This window comes from Salvia splendens, chromosome 4 (assembly GCF_004379255.2).
Source record: "Salvia splendens isolate huo1 chromosome 4, SspV2, whole genome shotgun sequence".
Classification (NCBI taxonomy): domain Eukaryota; kingdom Viridiplantae; phylum Streptophyta; class Magnoliopsida; order Lamiales; family Lamiaceae; genus Salvia; species Salvia splendens.
Window position 1 is genome coordinate 1,031,035 of NC_056035.1, and position 26,860 is coordinate 1,057,894.

The 26,860-nt window shown below is 36.9% G+C and overlaps 4 protein-coding genes and 1 pseudogene across 5 annotated transcripts in view; 1 reads left to right on the top strand and 4 right to left on the bottom strand.

Moving 5' to 3' along the window:
- Window positions 1–7,432, bottom strand: part of LOC121797753 (midasin-like) — a 30,818-nt gene extending 23,386 nt beyond the window's left edge. For both annotated transcript variants that reach the window (XM_042196458.1, XM_042196457.1), the window contains exons 1-19: window positions 7,314–7,432; window positions 7,082–7,204; window positions 6,639–6,982; window positions 5,748–5,832; window positions 5,392–5,666; window positions 4,988–5,146; window positions 4,613–4,773; window positions 4,398–4,507; window positions 4,202–4,321; window positions 4,023–4,101; window positions 3,639–3,761; window positions 3,470–3,554; window positions 3,290–3,386; window positions 3,071–3,199; window positions 2,920–2,976; window positions 2,656–2,832; window positions 2,435–2,560; window positions 624–2,354; window positions 18–82 (exon numbers count right to left, since the gene is read on the bottom strand). In XM_042196458.1, coding sequence (XP_042052392.1) covers window positions 18–82; window positions 624–2,354; window positions 2,435–2,560; window positions 2,656–2,832; window positions 2,920–2,976; window positions 3,071–3,199; window positions 3,290–3,386; window positions 3,470–3,554; window positions 3,639–3,761; window positions 4,023–4,101; window positions 4,202–4,321; window positions 4,398–4,507; window positions 4,613–4,773; window positions 4,988–5,146; window positions 5,392–5,666; window positions 5,748–5,832; window positions 6,639–6,982; window positions 7,082–7,186 — 4,028 coding nt within the window. In that variant the 5' untranslated portion in view covers window positions 7,187–7,204; window positions 7,314–7,432. The remainder of the gene's footprint in view (window positions 1–17; window positions 83–623; window positions 2,355–2,434; window positions 2,561–2,655; window positions 2,833–2,919; window positions 2,977–3,070; window positions 3,200–3,289; window positions 3,387–3,469; window positions 3,555–3,638; window positions 3,762–4,022; window positions 4,102–4,201; window positions 4,322–4,397; window positions 4,508–4,612; window positions 4,774–4,987; window positions 5,147–5,391; window positions 5,667–5,747; window positions 5,833–6,638; window positions 6,983–7,081; window positions 7,205–7,313) is intronic.
- Window positions 7,433–7,673: 241 nt separating this feature from the next.
- On the top strand, window positions 7,674–9,557 carry LOC121801196 (threonine synthase, chloroplastic-like). The gene has a single exon (XM_042200649.1). The coding sequence runs from the start codon at window positions 7,702–7,704 to the stop codon at window positions 9,262–9,264; it is 1,563 nt and encodes a 520-aa protein (XP_042056583.1). The 5' UTR covers window positions 7,674–7,701; the 3' UTR covers window positions 9,265–9,557.
- A 6,524-nt stretch (window positions 9,558–16,081) lies between these two features.
- On the bottom strand, window positions 16,082–19,513 carry LOC121799194 (protein C2-DOMAIN ABA-RELATED 4-like). The gene is made up of 3 exons (XM_042198536.1): window positions 19,147–19,513; window positions 17,801–17,896; window positions 16,082–16,497 (listed from the first exon to the last, which is right to left on the bottom strand). The coding sequence occupies exons 1-3, from the start codon at window positions 19,441–19,443 to the stop codon at window positions 16,198–16,200; spliced, it is 693 nt and encodes a 230-aa protein (XP_042054470.1). The 5' UTR covers window positions 19,444–19,513; the 3' UTR covers window positions 16,082–16,197.
- Window positions 19,514–22,128: 2,615 nt separating this feature from the next.
- Window positions 22,129–23,953, bottom strand: LOC121799656 (non-functional NADPH-dependent codeinone reductase 2-like). Its single transcript, XM_042199087.1, has 4 exons — window positions 23,834–23,953; window positions 23,545–23,720; window positions 22,669–22,912; window positions 22,129–22,539 (listed from the first exon to the last, which is right to left on the bottom strand). Exons 1-4 carry the CDS (start codon window positions 23,951–23,953, stop codon window positions 22,129–22,131), a joined length of 951 nt encoding a protein of 316 aa, XP_042055021.1.
- Window positions 23,954–25,218: 1,265 nt separating this feature from the next.
- LOC121800471 lies at window positions 25,219–26,769 on the bottom strand (annotated as a pseudogene).
- Window positions 26,770–26,860: the final 91 nt, after the last annotated feature.

Genomic DNA, 26,860 nt, shown 5'->3' on the forward strand with positions numbered 1-26,860 from the left:
ACCTCACTGATACTTACTTTCCAATACTTTGAGCATTTTCATAGTGATTGGACTGCAAAAAATCATCGCGACCTCTGCCTGCCTGGAATATAAATATATGAGCATATTTTCTAATGTCCATGTTACATCATAACCACAAACACCCCCCCCCAGCCCCACCAAAAAGTAAAACAAGCAAAGAGGGGAAAGAGAAGAACAACGAAAGAAGATAGCCATCACTGAACCTGACAAGCACATGTGGTTACTCCTCACAATATGAAACAACATTGACAATACATGATGCCCTAAAAATCTATCAAAATTGAAAAGCCATCCACACCCAAACATATTTTACCTTACACATGAAACACTCAATCAATTTTCACTTTCTAATTTCTACACATTTCCCAAATCCACTATTGTAATATATTATCTAATCACATTATCTCCAAGGTGGACCAACACTCACCCACCACTTAAAACACAATTCTGATCTCTATCATTCTAGACATTTAAAGAAAGTATCGAGCTTTGATTTGCAGTAGGTAGCATTGACATGGGGATGACTGATAAGGCTGGTCAAGAAGACAAGAATAGTTTCTCAGATGTAACATAGACACATTCACACTAAAGTAAATAAGTACCTGCTTGTATAATTCGCCATCAGCAAGTTTGACCTTTAACTCCTTCTCCAAAACTTCTTTAACAACGCTTTTTTCGGCACCATCGCGTAGCCTTTCAGCCATTAAGTAGTAACCATCATAAGCTAGATCCTCATAAGATCTTATATATGCATCATATCGATCAGCCCATCTGAACATGTCACGTGGAGTGATAAATCCATGTTTTCCAGCAAAAACGTTGCTACTCTGCCTGTGGATATGCAACTCCTTCATCACATCAACCATTTTTTTTGCATAGCTTGGAGGAATTTTGCACCTATCTTTCAGAATTCTGATCAACTCATCTTGTGGTATTTCATCAACATGAATCTCCACAAAACGATTGCGAAATGCTCTAGAAAGCATTTTGCGACCCGCATAGACACCTGGTGGATTTTGAGTAGCAAACAACATAAAATCGGGATGAGCACGAATCGTTTCTTGGAGCTCAGGTACGAAAAGTTCCCTATTATCATCTAGCAGCCGATTCAGAGCCTCAAGGACATCTGAGGGAGCCAAGTTAAGCTCATCAAGAACAATCCACTGGCCTTTACGGACAGCTTTCACCAGGACTCCTTCATGGAAGACGAGCTTTCCACTTGCATCAGTTATATATGAACCAAGATATTCTTGAAGATCAGTGTGTTCATGATTATTGATTCTCACAAATTCATGACCAGTAATTGCAGCCAGATAGCAAACCAGGCTAGTCTTCCCACTAGATGTGGGTCCCTGCAATAAAACAGGATATCTTCCAATAAAAATAGCTCGTGCAAGATTCTTAAGGTGCTCCAAAACACTTTCTGTCAGAACATAGTGCTTCAATACATCATTATCATTTGAGGGAGTTTTGACCGCCAAGTATTCATGATAAGGGAGTGGCTGAAGTGATCGACCTCCTAATAGATATTTGCAGATTAAAGTGTACATCAACATTGAACTTGAGTCATCCAATGAATTCATAAAGAACATAGAGAATCCATCATAAATAGATTTTTCCAATCCAAATTTTCTTTTAGCCTTTTTAAAATATTCCAGTGCCCGGTATAAAGAGCGTAAGCTGTAGTGAGGCTTCTGATTAGCCCCATCCTGTAGCTTTTCTTCGGATTTCTTTGCTGCTTTGTAAAATTCCATGAATTGACTTACTAGTTTTCTATATGACGGGTCATCGTCAATAAACTGATTAACAAACAAAACCAAGTCTTCATCATCCAATACATCGTCAACAAAATATTCCGTAAATCTGCTCCTCAGAGAAACTGCCAAGTCCCTTTTACCAGCATCAGTAGCAGGGTTCATGCACGCGAACATTCGGAAGTTGGGATGCCGGTCAATATATTCTATATCTCCTCTTTCAGACAAGCATACAGATCCTCTCTCGTTTTCGAGGACCCCAGTAACTCGCTGCAAGATCTCTGGAGGAGCCAAATTTACTTCATCTAACAATACCCATTCACCATTTGTCATGGCTTTAATGAAAGCTCCTTCCACAAACGAAAAAACCATTCCATCTGATGCACTAACCTGTGCATGAGCTTTTTCAAGGTTTGCTGAAAATATTTCCCAAGCTTCTTCATTTAAAGGTCTCTTACGCTTCTTACCCAAACTGGGTTTCGTAATTACAGTTATGCATTTCTGGAAACCACTGAGCAACGTTTTCCAGTTCTTATTGTCTACAGACTTCCTCATTTGTCCAAGATATTCATCATTATCCTAAAAGGAAACAGAAGTAAGTTAGAGTCATCTTCAAGGAGAGTGGAGAAAGAAGTACAATACTTTCTGGTGAATGATACCTTTGAAGAAAAGGTGTTAGTGAACAGAGTCACAAACTCCTGATATAGAGGAATACAAACAAGCCCTGCATCCACGGGTTTGAACCCTCCTAGCAGGTCAGCAACATCACTCTGCTGACTTAAATTCTGGATAGGAGACAACAATTACAATGGCCAATGTCACTGATATGGTTCAAATAATACTAATAAATCAGCACTGAATGGTTCTAAACTCAACATACCAAAACTGTAAGTTTCTGACCAAGCCTTGTGGCAAGTGTCTGAACAAGGGTAGTTTTCCCAGTGCCTGTTTCACCAACCAATAGTACAGGCTCATTAAACTTAACAGAGCAAGCAATTCTCTCAAGTGCATGTACTGAGCTACGGAGCTCAACAAACGGCTTCTTATTCATATTTGGCTGCATGAACAGAATGGTAGCCATGTTAATAAATTGTCTGAAGCTACTTCAGAATAACATAAACCAAAAAACACTGTGGTCACTCACGGCAATTTCAGCATGTTGAAGGTTACATCGCCCAATCTGGAACACAGATTTCGATTCCTGAACATAGTACAAAACAATGGTAAAACTGCGTACACCAATACATGGACACCACTCATTAATGGTCAAATAAAATCGCATCAATTAGCAGTACCTGAATTACAGGCTTGTTAACAGGATACAAAGTCTCAGGCCCTACAACACCCCACAAACAAGCAATCTCTCTCATGATGGCCAACCGATTTGAGGCCGATGTAGAAAATGATGCAAAAACATCTATTGCCTGAAAAGTAAAAGACCTAGATTACAGTCCAGTGTTTACCGAAACCCTGCCCATGCAGAGAAATTATAAAATTATCATGATGTGGTTAACCTCTTCATAGATGTTTTTGCATGCATAAGAGGTGAGCGTTTCATGTCCAGAGCAGGAGACCAAACTTGCAACTCTTTTGCATAATTTGAGAAGATCCCTTCATTGTAAAGAAAGACTTAGTTAATTCATTAGCTGAAAAACCATACAAGGTGTACATGCATGTATACAATCTTCTGCTACCTCAGAGTGAACCTCCCATTAGAACTTGAAGATGACATTAATCCTATTTGGAAATTTGTAAGCTCGTTTACCCTTTCAAAGGTTTCTGCAAAAAGCATCAGAAAATAATAGTAAATAGCACTGTGATAAGGAGCACGAGTTATTCTTGAATACGAAACATTCAGCAGACCTATGAGTTTTAGGGCAAGATACTCCAGTTCTGGGTACCACTGTAAGATAATATGTATCAGATCCTGCTTACTGGGTGGCGCAATCATTATTTTCCTCCAGACAGCGCCAAGTAAATTCCGACCTATTACCATAAAAAAAAACAGAAAAGACATAGGGCACCACATTAATCCAAGAAGGAGATAACAATTACATTATCATTTTGCTTTTTGCATAAGAGGAAATAATCTTGTTCAATTTCTGAGAAATACTGTGACTAGGATCTGACTTGAGAAACCAATATCACCACAGATGCAATAAAATGAAATCAAGCAAGAGCTTCCACCATTGTCGCAAATCAATTAGAAGAACAAGATAAAAACATTAAATGTAAATCAACACTGACCTTCATTATAACGAGATGCATCTGGATTTGAACTTGTCACGGTGGAAAATAACCGGAAACTTTGGTTTACCCTTACTGCCTGGATAGTGCATAATAATTCAGTAACTATCATACTAATGTAATGCACTTCTACACTGCCTCAATCACAGTGACAAACATAAAGTAACATATAGCAATACCTCTCCATGGCCAGTTGAGAATGTAATTGCACCTTCCAACAAAGGCAACAAGATCGATATAATGTCAGAAGGTGCTTTATCAATATCTTCGAAGATAACCCAAAATCCATTCAGGACCGCCTGTCACAATGAGTATGTAATATAAACAAGACCACTCAGGCTGTCAGTAAGTTAAACTTAAAGATTAGCTTTAAACCTGAGTGAGAGAACCAGGTTGCCATCTGAATTCACCAGGTTTCTCTGTGCAGACATATGTCCCAAGGAGTGTTTTCCCATCAACCTGCTCGTCCATATGAATGGACAAAACTATGCAGTTTGAACAGAAATATAAACAATCAGAAAAACATTCTACATAGACCAAATAATGTAGAATTCATTGAATATAAAGACCGAAAGAATTAAGCTACCCACCTCTACTACCATAATCATTGGCTAACTTGAGAATAAGTGCAGTTTTCCCACCACCAGCAGGACCATAAAGAAGCACAGGCCACCTCTGACTAACAGCTAAAGAGACCATCTCAAAACCTTTTCTCAAAGCAGATGTCAAGACAAAGGGTATCGTAGGACTTCTGTATAAAATAAAGATTCAGCACTCAGTAGTTATGGATAGTACATGCAAGGGCAAACACAAAAATTTAGGAATGAAAGATCAACACTCAATCATGCAGGAACATTGGAAAATATACCAAAACTATTAGTACATTTTTATAGGAAAATCACCAAAACACAAGGCGAAATAAAAAACCAAAAATGAAGCTACCACTTCACTAATATAAATCTTACCTTGTACTATGCATGCTAAAATGATTTGAGGGCACAATCTTATCAGTCATTAAAGAGCATGAGTTTTCTTTTCTTCCAACTGCCGTAGTGTCATCCGCGGAGTTTTCAAGATGCCAACCCCCTTTCTCTAGAGATACATCCATACAAAATTCTTGCCAACTGCATACAGTACAACCATGAAGCCTAAGTAACTAACTTGCAATAAAGTTTTTACAAGTAAACATCCAAGTTATTACGATTATAACATTACACAAATAGATTAAGTCAGACCCTAGTTACAATATTTCTTAGATTATAATTAAGTCAGATCATAATTTACAGAAGATATGTTGTTTGGTCTGGGGTGCTTATTAGGGAGGAGGCATAGATCAAACAGCAATATAAGAAGTACAAAATGAGCTAACCGCATAGAACTCGTAAAAGCTTCTTCAGATTCAGTATTAAGGTTTGCAGATGCCTTAAAACTTAATCTCAAAGCTCTCGACAAAATTCCAGCACTGCACCATCTTATGTCAAACAAAATATTCCTTAATGTTGCATCATTAATCAGGGTGAGGTCTGTGGACTGCTGTACAATGTCCAAAAAACAGGACCAATCCCATAATGTAGTGAAGACAGCCGGCTCCAATGTAAGGAAACGATATGATGCTCGAACAACATTTAGCAAATGACTGGGTCCCTGAAAACCAGAGGAAGTGTTAAAAAATGGTGAGCCAACAACATTGTGCTGGTGTAAAGTAATACTAAAGTTACAGATTACCCCAGCTAGCGCCTTAGAAACTGTTGTACATTGCACGATTCTTTCAAATGGAGCAGGAGCAACTTTAAAATAATTTAATATGGACCTGCATCAAGGAACGAGATAACATGAAATAAAATCGGGACTAGAAGGAACACATAAAGGACTACGATTGATAAATATTAGAAATGGGCCACTCAAAAGGCCTTACAAGAGGGAGGGTTATCCACACTTATATAGATGAGCTAATATCATCACCAAGTCAATGTGGGACATGATTTATTAGTTTTAACACGCCCCCTCACGTGTGGGCGGAATGAACATCGGACTTCCATCACGTGGGTAGGCAAGAGAAGAGATAAACAGATAAAATCCGTAGGCAAGAGAAGAGATAAACAGATAAAATCCATCATCGACTTGGTCCGCTCTAATACCATATTAGAAATGGGTCACTCACCCCTTAAAAGGCCTTATAAGGGGGAGGGTTATCCACACTTATATAGATGAACTAAGATCATCACCAAGTGATGTGGGACAAGATTTATTAGTTTTAACAATAAAAAAGGGATAGATACTAAGAAAATAAAGTAAATTCCACACAGCATAACGAAAAGTGGAATTAGCCATCTGCAGATGTTATGTGCAAAATCATAAAACTTTCATATTCATGCTTTAACCAGTCTTCTAGTCCCAATATGGAAAAACAGCCAGGTCTGCTTAACCATATCATATCATTTTCAAAATCATGCTTTTATCAGTATTCTAGTTCCAATCATGGAAAAACAGCCAAGTCTGCTCAATTTAATCCAACATCAGTGTCACGACATAAATATCAATTAATGAATTGCAAAGTAGGATATAATGAAATTCCAGAAAATAAACAAATCAGCCAAACTAACTAATCTTTTTTACCCCAACAGAAAAGGTATCAAGTCAAGGGCACGGCAGAAGGCGAGACATGCAAGTTCATGAAGACGCAAGCCCTTCCTTCTTCTCACGTAAACGTCAATAATACGAGCTACCTCTGGACTGCCTACACCTCCATCTTCTCTGAGAAACTCTTCTTCATCAAAATCTCCTACACTACTATCTTCATCAGTCCTCAAATTCGGCACCATATGAAGCAAATGCACACTCCTCTCAACAATCCTCTGTGCAATAGGCCTGAAGCATCCCAGCAACGGAATTGTGTAATCCGGGTGCAGAACCAGTTCCCCCACAGCAAGCACCACCTCATCTTCTGTGATTTTATCACCCTATTTCGCCCAAATACACGAGGGTTATGATTCAACTTTCCATCATTAGCTGCAAAATTGATTCTTTAACTATTACTACTTCAAACCAAATTTCATTACCTTCACTAACAGATTACCGAAGCTGGGATTAGACTTGAGCTTCGGACACCGATCAAGAAACCTCCTCAGCTCCGATTCAAGAGAAAAGCTCCCGTCAACCGCCATTCAGAACTTTGAATTCAGCTACAGCAAATCAAAAGGTTTTCACATAAAGTCCCTTGATATTTGCTTTAGTTACTGTAACGTTACTTGAATTCACTCAAAAGCTTGAAAAAGATTAAAAGAAACTCACCTTACAGCTTGAGGTTTCCTCTTAATTTCTTAAAAGATGTCGATTATCGGGAGGAATTTCGCTTGAATCCTCTGCTGAAATTGTTAAATAGGCTCCAAAGCTTCTTCCTTGGAAGAGAATGGGTTTAAGAGCGGTTTAGGGTTTTAGCTTCAGTAGATTAAATAAGCGGGGTTTTTCGTGGTTGGGCCCAATTGTAAATGGGTCGGGTTGGCGGCCAAATTTAAAATTAATTACTGAAAAAGGCGTCTAAAATTAGTATACTCCCAAATCTAAACCTAATTCCTTTGTAAAAAAAATTAGAACGTGAAGCTTACAAATAGCGATTCCCAAATCACTCATCTCCTCCTCTCGACTCTGCAACTCTCACTGTCTCCACTCTCTCTCTACAATGGCGGCTGCTGCTCCCATCTTCAGATCCTCCTTCCTATCCTCCCAACCCCTCTCCCCCACCCCCTCCACCGCCCCCCGCCTCACTTCCTACTCCCCCCTCTCCATCCGCGCCACCGCCACCTCCCCCGACCCTCCCGCCGCCGCCGCCAAACACCGCCGCCCCTCCAACGAGAACATCCGCGACGAGGCCCGCCGCCACACCTCCTCCCACAACTTCTCCGCCAAGTACGTCCCCTTCAACGATCCCTCCTCCACCGAGTCCTACTCCCTCGACGAGATCGTCTACCGCAGCCGCTCCGGCGGCCTCCTCGACGTCCAGCACGACATGGACGCGCTCAAGAAATTCGACGGCGAGTACTGGCGCTCCCTCTTCGACTCCCGCGTAGGCAAGACCACCTGGCCCTACGGCTCCGGCGTCTGGTCGAAGAAGGAGTGGGTCCTCCCCGAGATCGACGGCGACGACATCGTCAGCGCCTTTGAGGGCAATTCCAACCTTTTCTGGGCTGAGCGTTTCGGCAAACAGTTTCTAGGCATGAAAGATTTGTGGGTCAAGCACTGTGGGATTAGCCACACCGGCAGTTTCAAAGACCTAGGCATGACTGTTTTAGTCAGTCAGGTCAATCGCCTCCGGAAAATGAACCGCCCCGTCGTCGGAGTCGGCTGTGCCTCAACTGGCGACACCTCCGCCGCCCTCTCCGCCTACTGCGCCTCGGCCGGAATCCCATCGATTGTGTTTCTACCTGCAAATCGGATCTCTATGGCTCAATTAGTCCAGCCAATTGCGAATGGGGCTTTTGTATTGAGCATCGATACCGATTTCGATGGATGTATGCAGCTAATTCGTGAAGTCACAGCTGAATTGCCCATATATTTGGCTAATTCATTGAATAGTTTGAGATTAGAAGGGCAGAAAACTGCTGCGATTGAGATTTTGCAGCAATTCGATTGGCAAGTTCCCGATTGGGTGATTGTTCCCGGTGGAAACCTCGGAAACATTTACGCCTTTTACAAGGGTTTCCAAATGTGCAAGGAATTAGGGCTTGTTGACAAAATCCCTCGCCTTGTTTGTGCACAGGCTGCAAATGCTAATCCCCTTTACTTGCATTACAAATCAGGGTGGAAGGATTTCAAGGCGGTGAAGGCTGGGACGACCTTTGCCTCCGCGATTCAGATTGGGGATCCCGTCTCCATCGATAGGGCGGTGTATGCATTGAAGAAGTCAAATGGCATTGTGGAGGAGGCGACGGAGGAGGAGCTGATGGATGCAATGGCGCAGGCGGATTCGACTGGGATGTTTATCTGCCCCCACACTGGCGTTGCACTGACTGCTCTGTTCAAGCTGAGGAACAATGGGATCATTGGGCCGAACGACAGGACTGTGGTGGTGAGCACTGCTCACGGACTGAAGTTCACACAGTCGAAGGTGGATTATCACTCCAACGAGATCAGTGATATGGCTTGCCGTTTTGCTAATCCGCCTACACAGGTGAAGGCAGACTTTGGGTCGGTGATGGATGTGTTGAAGAAGTATCTGTTGAGCAAGAATTCGAAGCTGCATTGAGAAGTGGTGGTTGAGTTTTTTTGCTCATAAAACTAAGCAGGTTAGCTGTAGCAGTTGTTGCTGCCTGCTTGAGTTTATCTGTTATTGCTCTGGTTTTTTCGACAGTTCTTGATTATGTACGATTAGTATGTTTTGATGAGTTTTGTCGGATTTTGAGAAGCTAACTGTGTCCGGATATGGAATTTTGTTTTATGGAGGTGTGAAACATCGCATAATTATTCGATGAGAGTTGTATGTGTATCTGAATAAATTACATTTGAGAATCCATCAGTTGGTTTAAGGATATGCTTGCATATTTGGTCCAAAAATGGTTTGATTTTTTTTGGGTTCATTTCTTGATGGTTTCCTTAACACTTTTTTGTTCATTGAGTTTTGCTGGATTTTGAAAAGTTAACTGCATCCAGAGATGGATTTTTGTTTAGACGAGGTGTGTAGCATCGCATGATTTTCGATGGGATTTGTACGCAGCAGGGAAAGATTGCATATTTGGTTCAGAAAATGCTTTGATTTTGTTTGGTTAATCTCTTCATTGTTCATTTCTTGATGATTTCCTTATCACTTGTTCGTTCGTTGAGTTTTGCTGGATTTTGAAAAGTAACTGTGTCCGGAGATGGATTTTGAAAAGTAACTGTGTCCGGAGATGGATTTTGTTTTATGGAGGTGTGCAGCATCGCATTATTTTCGATTAGATTTGAATGTGTATCTAAATAAAACGAATCCATCAGTTGGTTTAAGGTCATGGCAGAAGGGAAAGGTTTCATATTTACTCCCGAAAATGCTACTACTATTATTTTGTTTGCATCTAAATAAACTGCATTTAAATAAACTGCATTTGGGAATCCATCAGTTGGTTTAAGGTTATGGCAGAAGACAAAGGTTGCAACATTTGGTCCAGAAAATGCTTTGATTATGTCTTGACTCATTTCTTCATTGCTCTTTTCTGAGTTTGTGAGTTTTTTATAGTACTGTTTACCATAAGGAATTCGAACAACTGCATCACAAACAACATCATAAAGTATTGGTTTTTGAACATCAATGATCACGGGATTATTAGCTAAATGACAATAGGTATATACAATACGCACAATCGCTTCTCTTGTATTTTCACAACTCTGATGTGCAAAACAAGACATGCACTTGAGTGATATGTTTCTTTATCCAAGGATACGTATAGTTTTTTATCCACAATTCCTCTATTTATCATAATCAATGTATATTCGCATTTTTTAAAACTCGTGTCAGCCAAAAAGTAGGATGTGAGTATGAAAGAAACGTTTTAATTGGATTAAAATTGGAGGAGGCTCTCATTGCATAATCTGCGTGATTATGTGTAAAATTGCAGCTGTGATATGGAAATAAGCGTCGATGCCCGGGTGTATCGAGCAACGGGAGAAAAATTCTGGTGGACCGGGATTTATGATTTCTGTAATAGAGCAGATGAAACCTACTTATTTCACAATATAGATGATTCCAAGTTTCTGACAGGATGAGATACATTCAAGAGTCCGATTTTGTAATGAAGGAATAAGACTATCACCTGAATTTGGAGTACTATTTTCTAAAAACATTTTGTTCCCAACATCACCTGTTTTTTTTAATTCGAATTTCATCGTATTCGGCTTAAAACTCTGAAAATTCCAAATTCAAGTAAACGTTGCCATTTTTTTTATCATCAGTTACTCCAAAATATTTGAAAAAACATAAAATGAGGTCTCACCGTCGCTTGATGTGAACGTATGATCGATTGTCTAGAAAACTACTTCTGCTAAAATTATGTGGTGGTACGATCAAATATGTATAAAACAAAACAAATAATGTTAGCATGGATTAAACGAGAATCTTGGTCACTAAGTCATTTCCTTTTTTGATAAAAAACAAAACATCCAATTGCTCTTACTTTATTCCATTACATAATTTTCTCTCTCTTTATCTTTCATACTTTATTCATCTCTCGTACTTTTTAACACAATTTCTTAACCCCCGTGCCCAAAAGTTTTGTATCTACTTAGTTGGGACGGAGGGAGTGTATATAACTTGGTGCCCTAATTCATTAAAAATAACTCATGTTTTAATAGTGACCTACTGTATTTGTTAGTGGAGTATTAAATTTATCCATGTGAATATTTGGAGACGACTAATTGAAAGAACTGAACAAAGTGAAGAAACGAATAGAGAAAGCCGATAGTTGGTACACTTGAGTGTTCTCCTCCATGCCAACAATTGAAGACATTTCTAACAAACCACAAATACAATGTAGTTTCAAGGGTACATCATGACATATCCCACATGAAAGAAAAAGAGAAAGAAGTTACACAAATTCGAAAATATAACCAAACAAAGTGACATCAAATACTCAGCTTTGACATAGATGAGCTGATTATAGAATATAACGTTGTAACGAAATATTTGTATCAAGAAACACTTAAAACATTTGCTTAGATAAGCAAGTGCTACAATATTAGTCATTTATCCAATTTCACACGATCCCTTCTCTCAATTGTGGAAGACATTAACTAATCAAGCCTAAGCAACCAAACTCAAGTAATGTTTTATGTCTTTCTCTTTTCTAAATATGAGTAACCAAACACAAATCTTTATGAAAGAAGAGTATATTGAAATTAAACGACAACGTTTCATCTAATAAAGAACAAAGTCTTTTAATTCGTTACACATTTTGTTCTCTATATATGCATATATCCCCACTATTCATTCCAACACAATGAGAAACATGGAGTCATTATACAAAAAGATAGCAATAGTGAGTGTGGTTCTAGTGATTCTTGGGGGGGCCAAAGCCCAGACCTTATGCAACATGACCGTGATTGGACTCTTAGAGTGCAAGCCGGCGGTCACACCCGCGAAACCACCGCCTCCAACAGCCGAGTGCTGCTCTGCCCTAGCGCAAGCCGACTTCAAGTGCCTCTGCTCCTACAAGGACTCCAAAACTCTGCCTTCTCTTGGGATCGACCCTGAACTAGCCGTGCAGCTCCCTCAAAAGTGCAAAATCCCTAATCCACATAAGTGTTAGAGATTTTTTTATATATAAATAAAGGTGTCAATTTCAAGTTCTTTTCAATTTGGAATTGAAAAGTTTCATTACAACTTATGTCTTTGTGATTTGATGTATCATTTGGTATGAAAGTGGTGAAATATTCAAATATAGGCCATGCTCAGGAATTATGTTCACCTAAGATGAGTAGTGTAATATTTGTACGTGGTACCCCAAAATTAATTAAGAAAATCATTTTTATATAATCAACCTAGCTATTTATTATAAATATTTTTATTATTTGAGCTGCCAATTACCAATATGTTTGGAGAAGAAAAAATAGCTATTTGAGAGAACGGACCAAAATGAAGAAATTCAAGAAGATAACATCCTTAATCAAAAGAAATTGAATGAAAAAAGAGTAGTTTAAATCAAACAACAAAGTTTCATCTAATAAAGAACCAAATCGTTTAATTCGACAGACATTTTGTCCATGTTGGCATTTGCATCCTCTAGATTTGTTTTTATTTCATAGGGATTAAAACTCATTGAGAAAAAAGAAAGTAATGAAAGATATAATGCATTGTCATACTGTATAAGTTTTCAAATTCATGTATCGTGATAAAGTTCATGAATTTATTTATCCGCAATTAACTCTAAAATCCACCCCACCCTACCCCCCACAAATTATATCTATAAATACCACCCCAATATTAATTTATATTCCAAACACAAGGAGAACCATGGAGTCATTATACAAAAAAATACTAGCAATTTTGAGTGTGGTTCTAGTGATTCTTGGGGGGCCACTGCCCAGACCATATGCAACATGAACATGATGGGGCTTTTCGAGTGCAAGCCGGAGGCCACGCCCCCGAATCCGCCATATCTGTCGCCTGACTGCTGCTTCGCCCTATCGCAAGCCGACTTGAAGTGCCTCATTAGAAATGAACAACTCACCTCTTAAAAGGCCTTATAAGGGGAAGGTTATCAATACTTTTATAGATGAGCTATGATCGTTACCAAGTCGGTGTGGGACAAGATATTAAGAATTTTAACACGCTGCTCACGTGTGGGCCGGAATGACACATCAGAATTTTAAAGGTAACACACCAGTACTTTAATCAGATCTATATCACAAACCATCACCAAATACCACAACCGAGAACGCCTAGAATTATTCCATGACATCCTAACTCCCCCTTCACAAAAAACTTGATTATCATCTGATGCAGCAATGTTGTTGATGGAACCAATCAAGTTGAAGAAAAAATGGAACAGATGGTCCACAACTGCCATCCAGAAGAAATTATGCAACCATCCTTGAATTTCATGGACTTTGACAAGCTGAGATCTAAGATTCCTACTAATGATAACCTCACAACCAAAGGAAGAACAATACAGAGACTAAAAACATATCAAAGATGTAAAGGGAGATGAACAGTAGAGCTAAAGATGAAAAACACCATTGATGAGAAAGGAACAGAGAATCATCCGATTTTAAACAGAGAGAGATATCAAACAAACATCCGAATTATTCGGAAAAAAGAGATAGATCTGAAAACATATTCAGAAAATCAACAACAAATTTGAGAAACATATCTCAAACAGAAACATCAACCGATTTTAATCGGGTGACTAAAACGAGAGAAACTTGGATCATATAAATCCAGAAACAAAGGATACAAACTTGGATTACAAATCCAATGAGCAAAGTAAAAAAACGAGAAAGAAAACAGAGAATGAGATTGAGATTGAGGAACATATTTGAGAATTTAGATCGGCGAAAATTTCAAAGCCGAAGAGAGAGAATTGAAAAACCTGGAGCACTGGTGAGAAGACTGAATCCGGTGAGAGACTTGGCAGAAAACTCTCACGAATCAAAGTCACAAACCCTAGCTATGAAAAAATGAAAAATCAAAACAAAAGAATTGAAAACCCTGGAGCACTGGTGAGAAGACTGAATCCGGTGAGAGACTTGGCAGAAAACTCTCACGAATCAAAGTCACAAACCCTAGCTATGAAAAAAACGAAAAATCAAAACAAAGTGAGAGACTTGGCAGAAAACTCTCACGAATCAAAGTCACAAACCCTAGCTATGAAAAAAACGAAAAATCAAAACACAGAAAACTCTCACGAATCAAAGTCACAAACCCTAGCTATGAAAAAATGAAAAATCAAAACAAAAGAATTGAAAACCCTGGAGCACTGGTGAGAAGACTGAATCCGGTGAGAGACTTGGCAGAAAACTCTCACGAATCAAAGTCACAAACCCTAGCTATGAAAAAAATGAAAAATCAAAACAAAGTGAGAGACTTGGCAGAAAACTCTCACGAATCAAAGTCACAAACCCTAGCTATGAAAAAAACGAAAAATCAAAACAAAAGTTAGAGGAGATAGAGGTAACAGCGGATTTGCGGCTCTGATACTATGTTAGAAATGAGCCACTCACCCCTTAAAAGGGGTTATAAGGGGGAGGGCTATCCATACTTTTATAGGTGAGCTAGGATCGTTACTAAGTCGATGTAGGACAAGATATTAAGAATTTTAACAGCTCCCACAGTAACTCTAAAATGTTGTCTTCTATTTGGATAGACCCTGAACTCGTCATGGAGCTCTCTAGAAAGTGCAACATCCCTAATCTTACGCAAGTGCTAGATTTTTTATTTTTTATTAATAAAATAAAGGTCTCAATTTCAAATTCTTGGCCATTTGGAGTTGAGAAGTTGCAATACAAATTTACAACTTGTGTTTTTGTGATTTGATGTATTATTTGGTATTCGAAGTGGTGAAAATTTGGGTTATACTATGATTCAAGAATATATGTTTGTTGAGATTTCGAGGATTTGGATCATTTTCTTTAATTCGAATGCATATACAACAATTTTAGGTCAGAGTCTAGTGAAGTCGAATTCCAATTTGAGTAATAGTTTGGGTGAAATTAATAAAATCATGTCTAAGAGTTGATTAATCATTATAATTTGAGGATTATAGTGTTAGGCCATACCGAACGCAGGTAATTTTAATAGATCATTTCAACATAATGCTACTACAAAATATCAACAAGATCAATCAACAAAAAATTAAATCAGACATCTACTACTATTCTTTGGTTCGTCAGTTACATTTTTAATTTATCATTTTCAATTAATCTCTAATTTTATATATTTATTTGAATTAGATTATTTTTTAAAATTAAAATAAATGATTAAACTTTCAAAGATTATACAATTAAAATATCGAAAATTACATAATTAAAATAGAAACACTGCATAATTAAAACCATCAAGAATAGGGAAGAAAACGAAGGAAAGAAAAACAAAAAAAAACCGATTTTTTCGACATTGAAACCGCGGATTAAGCTGGAACAACATGTCAAACACGGATCTTATCCCGACTCTCCCCTGCGATGCAGTCGCGCTGGTCCCTCCTGTCTCGCATTTTACTACTAAGCCCTTAAGCACTTTTTTAGCCTCTAGGTTCAAAAATTTGGTAAGAGTGGACTTGGTCCTTAAAATTTGAGGATTATAGTGTTAGGCAATCCCAATTCCCAAACCCATACATAATTTTAGTAGATGTCTACTATAAGTGTCATTTAAACATCTTAAACCTTACCATAAACATCAACAATATACCTATGGCAGACTGTGTGTATGTATATTAATTGAAAATATATTAATTAATTAATGAGCTAGCAACAATCTCAAATCAATATATTGATTATCCTCTTGCAAAAAAGTTGAAACCCCAACCCCAAGGGTCCTCACGTCCCGGCCCGACAATATTGTGAGGGGTGTCTATTACTTTATCTTATAAGATTATTCATAATTTAGTTATGGAGAAAAAATTCATTATTAATTCCCCAATAATTTTCCCACTTAATGTTACAATCCTCCCAATGTTAACAACATTTTACACATAAACAACTCAAATCCCAACCATGTTTAATGATCCATCAAGCCTTTCGAGCCAGGGAGATTGATCCACTGCAGCTGGATCTCGACTTCACCGCACTCGACGTTTCTCAGCCGGAGGCACATATCCTGCACCACCTTCCCGTCTTTCCACATCACGCAGCTCTCCTCCGACAGGCAGTTTGTCCTTGAGGCAGGCACCTTCGTGACTATGGTGCCGTCTGGGAGGCCATCCAGCTTCATCTTCACGGCTTCCACGAATGGTTTTATGTCAAAGTCCGCGTCCCCCATCTTGTCGTCCAGGCTGAACATGTCGTAGTCGTACACAGTCTGTAGAATCACACACCAGCAGAAAATATCATATAAACATATGAAGAATAAAGGAGGCTATCAACGAAACGAAAGGTAACAATCTGTTTCGTTTCTTCTGGCTTGTACCTGGTTGAGCTGCAAGGTTTTGGAGAAACGAACCCTCACTTATCGGCTAGTCTCAGAGTCCAATTTCTTGGGTAGGGACGGATGGAATAACTAGCTTAGTTAGACAGATCCGATTCATTTCGGAAGTTGTTTCTATTTCTACATCTCTTTAGTCCGTTTTTAGGCTTCTTTCAGTTTCTTAGTAAAAATGGGTGATCGTATTCTGCCTAAACAGTAGACAGATGTATACTAAATAAGAGAATACTAAAATTCAAGCATTTCAACTGAGCATCTAACAATATGCAGAAAGTAGTTCAACATCCATTTCACGGAACAAGGGAGATAAACGACAGCCTATATAACACCGATACGCCACCCTGTTGCCGTATCGCGTATCGGATACGTATCCGATACCGATACGCGACGGATACACCGTCGATACGTATCCTGGGCGTATCCGCGAGCTGGGCCGTATTGGGCCGGGAAACCTCAGATTCGATACGTATCCTTCGGCGTATCCGCGAGCTGGGCCGTATTGGGCCTTCATCCTCCTCTATCTGCAAAGATCTGAGGTTCTCCTCTTCGAAATCAACGTCCATCTCTGTCGAAGAACTTCGCAACTTTCAATTTACGAACTTCAATCCGATTTGGGAACAAAATCGACAGTTAATCGGATATGAAGAAGAAGAAGAAGAAAGGGGAGGCGCCGCTATTGCCTCAACTAGGGATTGAAGAAAATTAGAAATGGGAGAATGAATTGGGCAAGAAGTAGTCACGATGGAAAAGGAGTATATTTGGGGCTCATTTTTTTGGCCAATTTATTACTCCATTAACTTTGTCTAATTTTGTAACTATAAATAAATATTTTGATCAATATTATTGGTAATATGGATAAGTATAACCAAAAAATCGATGTGGTGTAATCGACCATAAAAGAAATTGACTTTAGCTTTTAATATTTTGTAATTTTATTATTTTTATTTGTATAATGCACTATTATTATTTATTAAAAAAATAGTTAAAACGTATCCGCGTATCGGGTTGTTTGGGAAAGAGCCGTATCCGCGTATCCGTATCCTTCGGATACTGATACGCGTATCCGTATCCGTGCCGCATAGACGACAGCTAGTTCTATTTGCCTTCTATCAAACGATCAAGGCGAACAAATTTCAGAAACACAAATGAAAATGAACAAAAGCAATCAAAGTGAGCTCACCATATGGATTGGAATATTAGGATCTGAGATGGAAAGTGTCAGATCCTCATTCCATTCGGGGTTGATGTCCTTTTTCACGACACGCGTCTTCAACTTCTGCAGCAAAACGTCTATTAGAACAGGATTCGACACCATTGCATAAGGTGAAGAGCAACAACATCCATGTGAGTAAAACATGAATAGAAATAACTGGACATGTTTGTATCTATCTAGATATCAGCATTTGCAGATATTCCTGTTGCTACAAACGAAATCTTCGTGTTCCACTATCACCAACGCATAATGTGTGCACAGTTCAACGAGTATTAGTGATGCAAAACACGAAATGTACATACAAACTAACTTAGGAAATCCTCTGCAAACTTATATAGCATCCAAAACATCTATAGAAACAAGATTCGACACCGTAACATAAGGTGAAAGCAACAGCATCTTTATATGTAAAACATGAATATAATCAGTAGACTTTAAAGATCAGCATTTGTAGATATTCCTATTGCTACAAACCAATTCTTCGTGCTACGTCTCGTATCCCACTATTACCAATGCATAATATATGCACAACACAACGAGTATTAGTGAAGTGAAACACGAGATATGAACACAAACTAGCTTAGAAATTTTAAAAAATTGCAATTATATAGTGATTCTCTGCAAACCTATATAGCCTTCAAAACATTATTAGAACAAGATTCGACACCATAGCAAAAGGCAAAAGCAACACCATCGATAAAAGTAAAACAAGAATATAATCAGTGGACATCGTTGTGCCTATTACAAGATCAGCATTTGTAGGTATATCATATCGAAATCCCTATTGCTACAAACGAAATCTTCGTGTTACATCTCGTGATTCCACTTTCACCAACGCATAATGTATGCACAACGCAACGAGTATTAGTGAAGCGAAACACAAATATCACAGTACAAACTAACTTAGGATCTTCCAAAAGATGCCAATTCTCTTCAAACCTATAGCCTTGAAAAAGTCAAGGTAACTAACTGATCACACAAGCGTTTCAAATGTTCTTCCCAAACAACAAACAAAGCTTTCACTTTCAACCAGTTGGAATCAACAATCAAAACATCAATTCAAGGAAATGCTGAAAACAAAAAATAGAAGAAAATCACAGAAACAGAAAGGGATTTCCACCAACAAAAAAAGTCAACACATTCATTCCTTGCCCCATAAACCCTTGAAAAAACACCCAAAAATGTCAAAAACCTTCCTAATTAGCAAAAACAGAGCATCACAAAAATGAAAAAAAGATGAAATTTTGCGACCAGCCATGATCATAAAACGCAACCAATTTCACAAAAACATTCTCGGCAAAGAAAATCAAAACCTGTTTAGCCATCTTGACGATAATGTAGGGATCACTGCTGCTAACATCGCGAACAGCAAGATTAATGCCTCTCTTCACTTTAATCCTCAGCAGACCCAAGAGATTATCCATTTGAATTGCTGAGACTAAGCTGACTGATTCGTTATGACTTTGGACAGACAAGTAATGGTTTATGATGTTACGAAAATGATTTATGGAATTTGTAGTGTGAAAGTGGCGACTTTTGTTAAATGCAACTCGCCATTTTATTTTTGTATTTTTGTATTTTTTTTCTCTGATTGAAAATTGAATACTCATTCATGGATTCACCTACCAAATTTATTGGGCTTCTCCATTTTTTATCATTTCATTGATAGATATTCATTTTTGGACCGATAAACAAAGTTTTGATTTTTGAATATAAAAGTATCGTTTTGGTTTGTACATTTCACGAGGTTTAAATAAAAAATCACTATTTGGTCAACTTGTGTTTGTGTATATTAGTACTAATTTGATGATGAATGAAAAATGTGATATTTCAACCACTATTAATCAGCATCACCCTTATTTAGTTAATGTTTAATCATATTTACTTTCATATCAACTTGTGTTGTCACAATATGAGACCTAAACAAAGCATGGTAATTAACCTCCACGAGCGACAACTCAGACGGCTGCAATTAACAATTAATTATTATTATTATTATTAAATAATTAAAATCTATTAATTATAACTCCAAAAAATATGTATATGATTATAATTTAAATATATTTGTGCCTAATATTTGTGTTTGAATAAATGATTTAATTAGTTTTAGATTACGAAAGCATGTCCTGTGGAAATAAGCCTAATTTGTTTAGGGGTATAATCCAAGACAAATACCAAACTAATTAAAGAATATATATCCCTTAGTTAGGTAGTTGCTTTTGTACAAGCCAAAGTGCCAAACATGACCACAAAAGGCACAAATTCCTAACTTTTGTACAAGCCAAACATGACTACAAAAGGCACAAATTCCTAACAAAGACGATCTATATATTGTTATTGCAAAATAATATTTTATTGAAATAGATAGGAATAGGATCCTTTAATAATAGTACTCCCTCTATCCCGGACTACTCGCACATTTCCTTTTCGGCACGGAGATTAAGGAATGAGTGTATAGCAAAGTCAACAATTGCAGCTGTAGGTGATAATTTTTACTAAAAATGGAAAGAGTGCAAATAACTTGGGACGCCCAGAAAGGAAATAAGTGCAAGTAGTCGAGGGAGTATGTAATAACTAATCCAAATATATAAACTTATACTTTCTCCAAGAAATAGTTCTTTAATAGGAACGATAAATATAAAAAAAAACATGAAAGTCATATTGCAAGTAGAATATTTTGGGTCCCACTATGATTCACTTGTTTCAAATATTCAATGAATGTTTACCTAATAATTAATCTATTAATGTTTTGCATATTTCAAACGATTTAGACAGTTCTTTACCATAGCAAGGAATGGTCAACACAAATGAATGAATGGGTGTGGAAGATAGGAATATAAGCACACGACTAATTAATAGAATGAACTTCGAGTCAATAATTCACAATCACTACACAAAAAGATTTCCATAAAAAAGTGTTAATTTGAGCAATGTCACATGACATATTAAAAACTTAAAAGCGATAGTGAGAGACTATTATGAATAATAATGAACATTATTATAAATAAAAATAAATAGATTGTACCAATAAAAATAATAGCAAATTCATTATAAAAAGTGACACTTGTTATGATTAAAAGTGATATGAATACGTGCTTGCATGAACATAATTAATCATTACTACCAAGCCTTTTAGTATATGTGAATTAATGTGAATTATGATTGGTTGGGGCAACACTTTCCAATCTGTAACGCTATCAAAATTTGTTTGGAATTATAAGTAATGGTAGTTATAATAATTCGTTCTCCTACTCTAATATAATAACTTTTATTATAATTTAGTTTTCTAATATTTGGATAAGATTTTTAATTAATTGCTCGAGACACCTGTTACTGTTTACGCCTGCTGAAGCTGTGTTCATTAATTAATGAATCGATTAAATATTGACCATTGAATTTAGTATATATGTGAAAGCCCATAGTAATTAGGTTTATATTTAGCTATCTTTTTGGACGTGGTTTTGGAATGACAAAATGGGTCCAAATAGTTCTTGATTTATTTTGGTATTTCCCTTTACACAATTATTGTAAATTTGTAATCTTATTAAATGCAATAATAATAGTTATACTTTGTTCGGATCAATAGTTTGGGCGATACTTTATTCGGGTCAATAGTTTCTGGGCTTAATATATATACTTGAATTTGGGCCGGACCAAAAATATTATAATTTGGGCCTTCTTATGGGTTTTTCTCGAGGCCCATTTCAATTTAATGAAATACTGTGAAGTTACATCATAGCAAACCAAATTACAAAAAATGCAGGAAATATAATACTCTTCATATCAATTTATCATAAAAAATCTCCAACAATTATTTCACAATCAGAATCTATACTATACATACTTTTCATATCAATTTATCAAATCATAAAGCATCACACACTTCTTCATAAATTTCCTAGCTCTCTCTATTGAAGGTTATAATATAAATTGTTCATGCATTGAATTGACATGTAAATAAACATTAAATATAAAAAATAGTGAACTAATCTACAAGATTAGATCAAACTGAGGAAACGGATTACACAACAAGTACTTCTTTTGTTTTGTAATTAAATGCTTGACACACAACCTCAATTAAAAATTTAGATCTTATAATTGTTAGTACTTTTCGTACGTTACGTATGATTAGATGATGATTTTAATTTCTGATTACAACTCACATAGAATCCCATTATGATCCAACTCATACAAGCTATCATTATAAAATTAATTCAAATCAAATAAAACATTACATGTAAGGATAAAAGGTTAAAATGGTTGGAGGTGTTGCAGCCCTCCTTACTACAATTACATCAAGTTTCATCATCCCACAAATCTTGGAGGGTTTTGTAAGGTCCGGTTGCTTGGTTGACAAATACTTCCCCTCTTAGGATCTTCATCTCTTTAAACATTGAGTCAATTTCGAGTATTTCTTCGTCTTCCAGCTTGAGATCAAGTGCTCCCTTATTCTCCTTCATCCTCTCTTGATTAAAACTCTTCACGATCACACTTGCCCCCTTCGACAAACCCCAACTCAAAGCAACTTGGGCCGGAGTTGCTCTATGTTTGAGAGCCAGTGACTTTATCACTGGATCTTCAATCACAACTGTCGATCCCCATAGATTCCCTGGCCCCCCAAGAGGAGAATATGCACTGACATGGATATTATGATCCCGACAAAAATCTCTTAGCTTCTTCTGCCTCCACATAGGGTGCATTTCCACCTACACACATCAAAATTTATTATTATTATTATTATTATTATTATTATTATTATTATTATTATTATTATTATTATTATTATTATTCAATATGATTTCATGACGAAATTAAAATTTATGTTTTTGGACTACCTGATTAATAGCAGGAGGTACAAATGCGAAATCCAACAGATTTTGGAGCTTTTTGCACGAGAAATTGCTTACACCAATGCCCTTACACAAGCCCATCTCCAAGCATTTTTCCATGCCGGACCATGTGACATCAAGACATAATGGTTCGAATTCGTCTTCTTTAGGTATAGGGTCGCAAACCCATGACTTCAACCTCACGGGCCAGTGCACTAGGTACATGTCAATATATTCCATTCTCATGATCCTGAATCCATAAATCAGAAAATTTAGCACTTCCTCATAATATAGTACTCCCTCCATCCCATAGTAGATGTCACACTTGATGACACGTGATTTTAGGAGATGTTATTTCGTGTGTTAAGTGGTGAGAGAAAATATAATTTTATAATTGATGAGAGAGAACTTTTTCTAAAAGAGGAAATGTGACATCTTTTATGGGACAAACTAAAAAGGAAAGTGTGACATCTACTATGAGACGGAAGGAGTACTCTCTTCTTCCCAAAAAAAGGAGAAAAAAAATACTACTACTCCCCATACTTTATCATTTTGGTAACTTAGTAAAATTTAGAAGTTCATTTTTATTTATAGAAACCTTCTCATATTCATATATTACTATACTACTAGTTTATTTACTATTTCTACTATAAGACTACTCATCATTTTCTCAACTGAAAATAAATGTATACAAATTAAAAAGAGAAGAAGAAATACAATGGTGGTTTTATCATCCGACCTACTTTTTTTCAATTATATTTTAATTTTACTTTTTAATTATATTTTAATTTTAAAATTGTAGAAAATTTTAACTTCAAATTTTTAAAATTATTTTTCTACGTCCGACTCTGTCTATCCTTTATATAGATGATATGCACTTACATGAGAGTTTTTTGGAGTGCAGAAACAGGATCGTGGTGATGGCTTCCCCACAGTTTCGAAGTAACGAAAACTTCTTCTCTCTCAACAATGCCATTCGCGATCGCTTCGTTCAACGCACCCCCTAATGCCGCCTCCGAGCCGTATATGCGCGCCGTGTCGAAGTGCCTATATCCCATCTGCATCATCACAAATACATAGAAATCAAATCAACACACATCACATCACATCACATCAATAAATGACATTCAACAAAATTGTTCATGTGTGTGTGTGTGAGAGAGAGAGAGACCTTAAGAGCAAGTTGAACAGCTTGCTCAGTGGATTTCCTATCATTTTCAAAAGAGTAAGTTCCCATTCCAATCACAGGCATGATCATGCCATTGTTCAATCTAACTTGATCACCTCTCATTATTTCTCTCAATTTATGTTTGCCAACTGTATGTTGAAAGTTGTGTATGTGTGTGTATATATAGAGAGAGATTGGAAGGGAGGCATATATAGACCAAAAGTCAACCTTCAAGAAACATGATTAAATTAGTGAAAATTTTTGATATGATTACTGATTAGCACCAGCCCATATGATTAGCCAGATTGTGATGTCCCCAAAAATTATTAATAGTGATTTTATTTGTCCACGTTTTGGTTAACAACTAATCATCATCAGATAATCTCGTATACAATAACAGCGCATCACTTAACCTTTGGCTTCTTAGAGAGCTAATCACACTCAATTAGCTCTTAAGATATGTGATTATACAAGATTTTAGTGGGTTAGTATTATACTTAAGCCGCCGGTTCATAATTCATGAGAGAGACAATTATCTCAAATTTTGAAATATATCAATTTTATGTAATATTTAGAATACGAGAATATTAATATTTAGAATAATTACTAAGTTTGTGTTAATTTTCTCGTCTTTTTAAGATAATTACTCAGAAAAATACTCCATAATACGAGAATATTAATATTACATTTCCTGAAATAATTATAAAGACTGAGAAAATTAATAAAAATTGGAAGGTGATAATATTAATAAGTTTAATAGAATTAATATAATTTCCAGATAATGAAATAGATAAATTTCAAGGCTAAGATTATTTAAATAACTGAGTTAGTACACCAAGTAGAGTTAAATAACTGAATTATTATACTGAGGTAAAATCTCAACAATTTATTTTACAATCAGAATCTAATATCTTATAAACCATAGGCACAACTTGCAAAATTTTTAAATTCTCTCAGATACCCTAAAAACGTGTTTGTTGGGAGTAGTTTAGGATGAAAAATTAATTCGAAGAAGAGTGAACAAAATCCAATCACGTGACATGAAAGATCACACCATGTTCGCCTAATCACAACATATACATTCTATTTCGCTTACCTCGAGTTTATCCAAATTGGTCCGAGATTAATTTTGTCACGAGCGAAGATCAAGACTTACAAGTCCAAATTAATCCTATGTGACAAGTAGTACTATTTAACAAGACCAAGTATTATGCCTTGTTTATGCAACCGAGCAATATTATACACTCAATCTTATCTAATCCATCAAACTGAATTTCATCGCTGTTTATAGTATAACTAAACTTTAAATCTATACACATAATATAAATTCATGCACCGATAGCACCATCACAAGAGACAATTCCATTTTTGCAAATGCAAACCAATAATCAAATCTCATCATCCCACAGTTCTTGAATTGTTTTGTAATGGCCTGTTGCATCATTGACATACACATCCCATCTCATGATCTTCATCTCCTTCAATTTCAAGTCGATTTCGAGTATTTCATCATCTTCCAACTTGAGTTCAAGGGCACCCTTGTTCTCCTTCAACCTCTCTTGATTGAAACTCTTCGCGATCACGCTCGCCCCCTTCGACAAACCCCAGCTTAGGGCGACCTGAGCTGGAGTTGCTCCGTGCTTGAGAGCCATTGATTTGATCAGTGGATTCTCAATCACGGCCGTTGATCCCCAAAAATTTCCTGGGGCTCCTATTGGAGAATATGCGCTGACGTGGATATTGTGATCCATGCAGAGATCTCATAGCTTTCTTTGCCTCCACATTGGGTGCATTTCCACCTATTTATGTACCATGGTACAACATTTATTAAATTAATTACTGAGTGATATCAACGACTTCGAGCTGGAAAAAATTGACTACCTATTAATTAATTGATATAGCTAAAATTTGATTTTGTGTTTTTTCGTCATTTTAGTATGTCCATAGATGTTAGTGTATTTCTATTTGTAGACATTAACTCACAACATATTATTCTCAATATATCAATATATTTACTATTTGTACCACATTATTTTAATCTATTACCTGATTGATAGCCGGAGGTATGGATGCGAAATCCAATAGATTTTGGAGTTTTTTGCAAGAGAAATTGCTAACTCCAATACCCTTACATAAGCCCATCTCCAAGCATTTCTCCATGCCGGACCATGTCACATCAAGACACAATGGTTCGAATTCGTCCTCTTCGGGTATCGGATCGCAAACCCAAGGATTCAATCGTACAGGCCAGTGCACGAGATACATGTCGATGTATTCCAACCCCATGCACCTGAATGGACTCAATATTAATTTTGTATTCTTACAAAAGATGCTTAACAAATTATGGAATGTTCATAACGAAAACAACAACAAAATAACACTAAAAAATATGTGTGCAAAAACTAACGCTCTATCAAAATTCACCGTATAAACATAAGAAATAAACAAAAAATAAAAATGAAAATTTAAGAAACCACATGCATTTATCCATACATACTTTAGAGTTTTTTGCAGTGCTGAAACAGGATCGTGGTGATGGCTTCCCCACAGTTTAGACGTAACAAAAATCTCCTCTCTCCGAACGACTCCTTTCGATATCGCGTCATTCAATGCATTTCCTAATGCAGCCTCCGAGCCGTAAATTTGCGCTGTGTCAAAGTGCCTATATCCCATCTGCAGGGGCGGGCACAGAAAAATAATTTAGGTGAAGCGAAATTTCAGATTTTTTTGGTGGTAAGATAAAAATATAAGAAAAAATGGAATAATACATTTAGGGGGGATGAGGTTCCCCCAAGACATGAGAGAGAGAAGAAGAGTACCTTTAGGGCAGCTTGAATAGCATGCTCAGTGGATTTCCTATCATTTTCAAAAGAGTAAGTTCCCATACCAAGTAAAGGTATGGTGGAGCCATTGTTCAATCTTACTTGATTGTTTCTCATGATCCTCTCTCTTAAATTTAAAATTTGTGTTCAAGTGTAGTAGAATGAATGGTGAGGTTTGATTTTTGAGTAGTGGTCAATTTATAGAAAA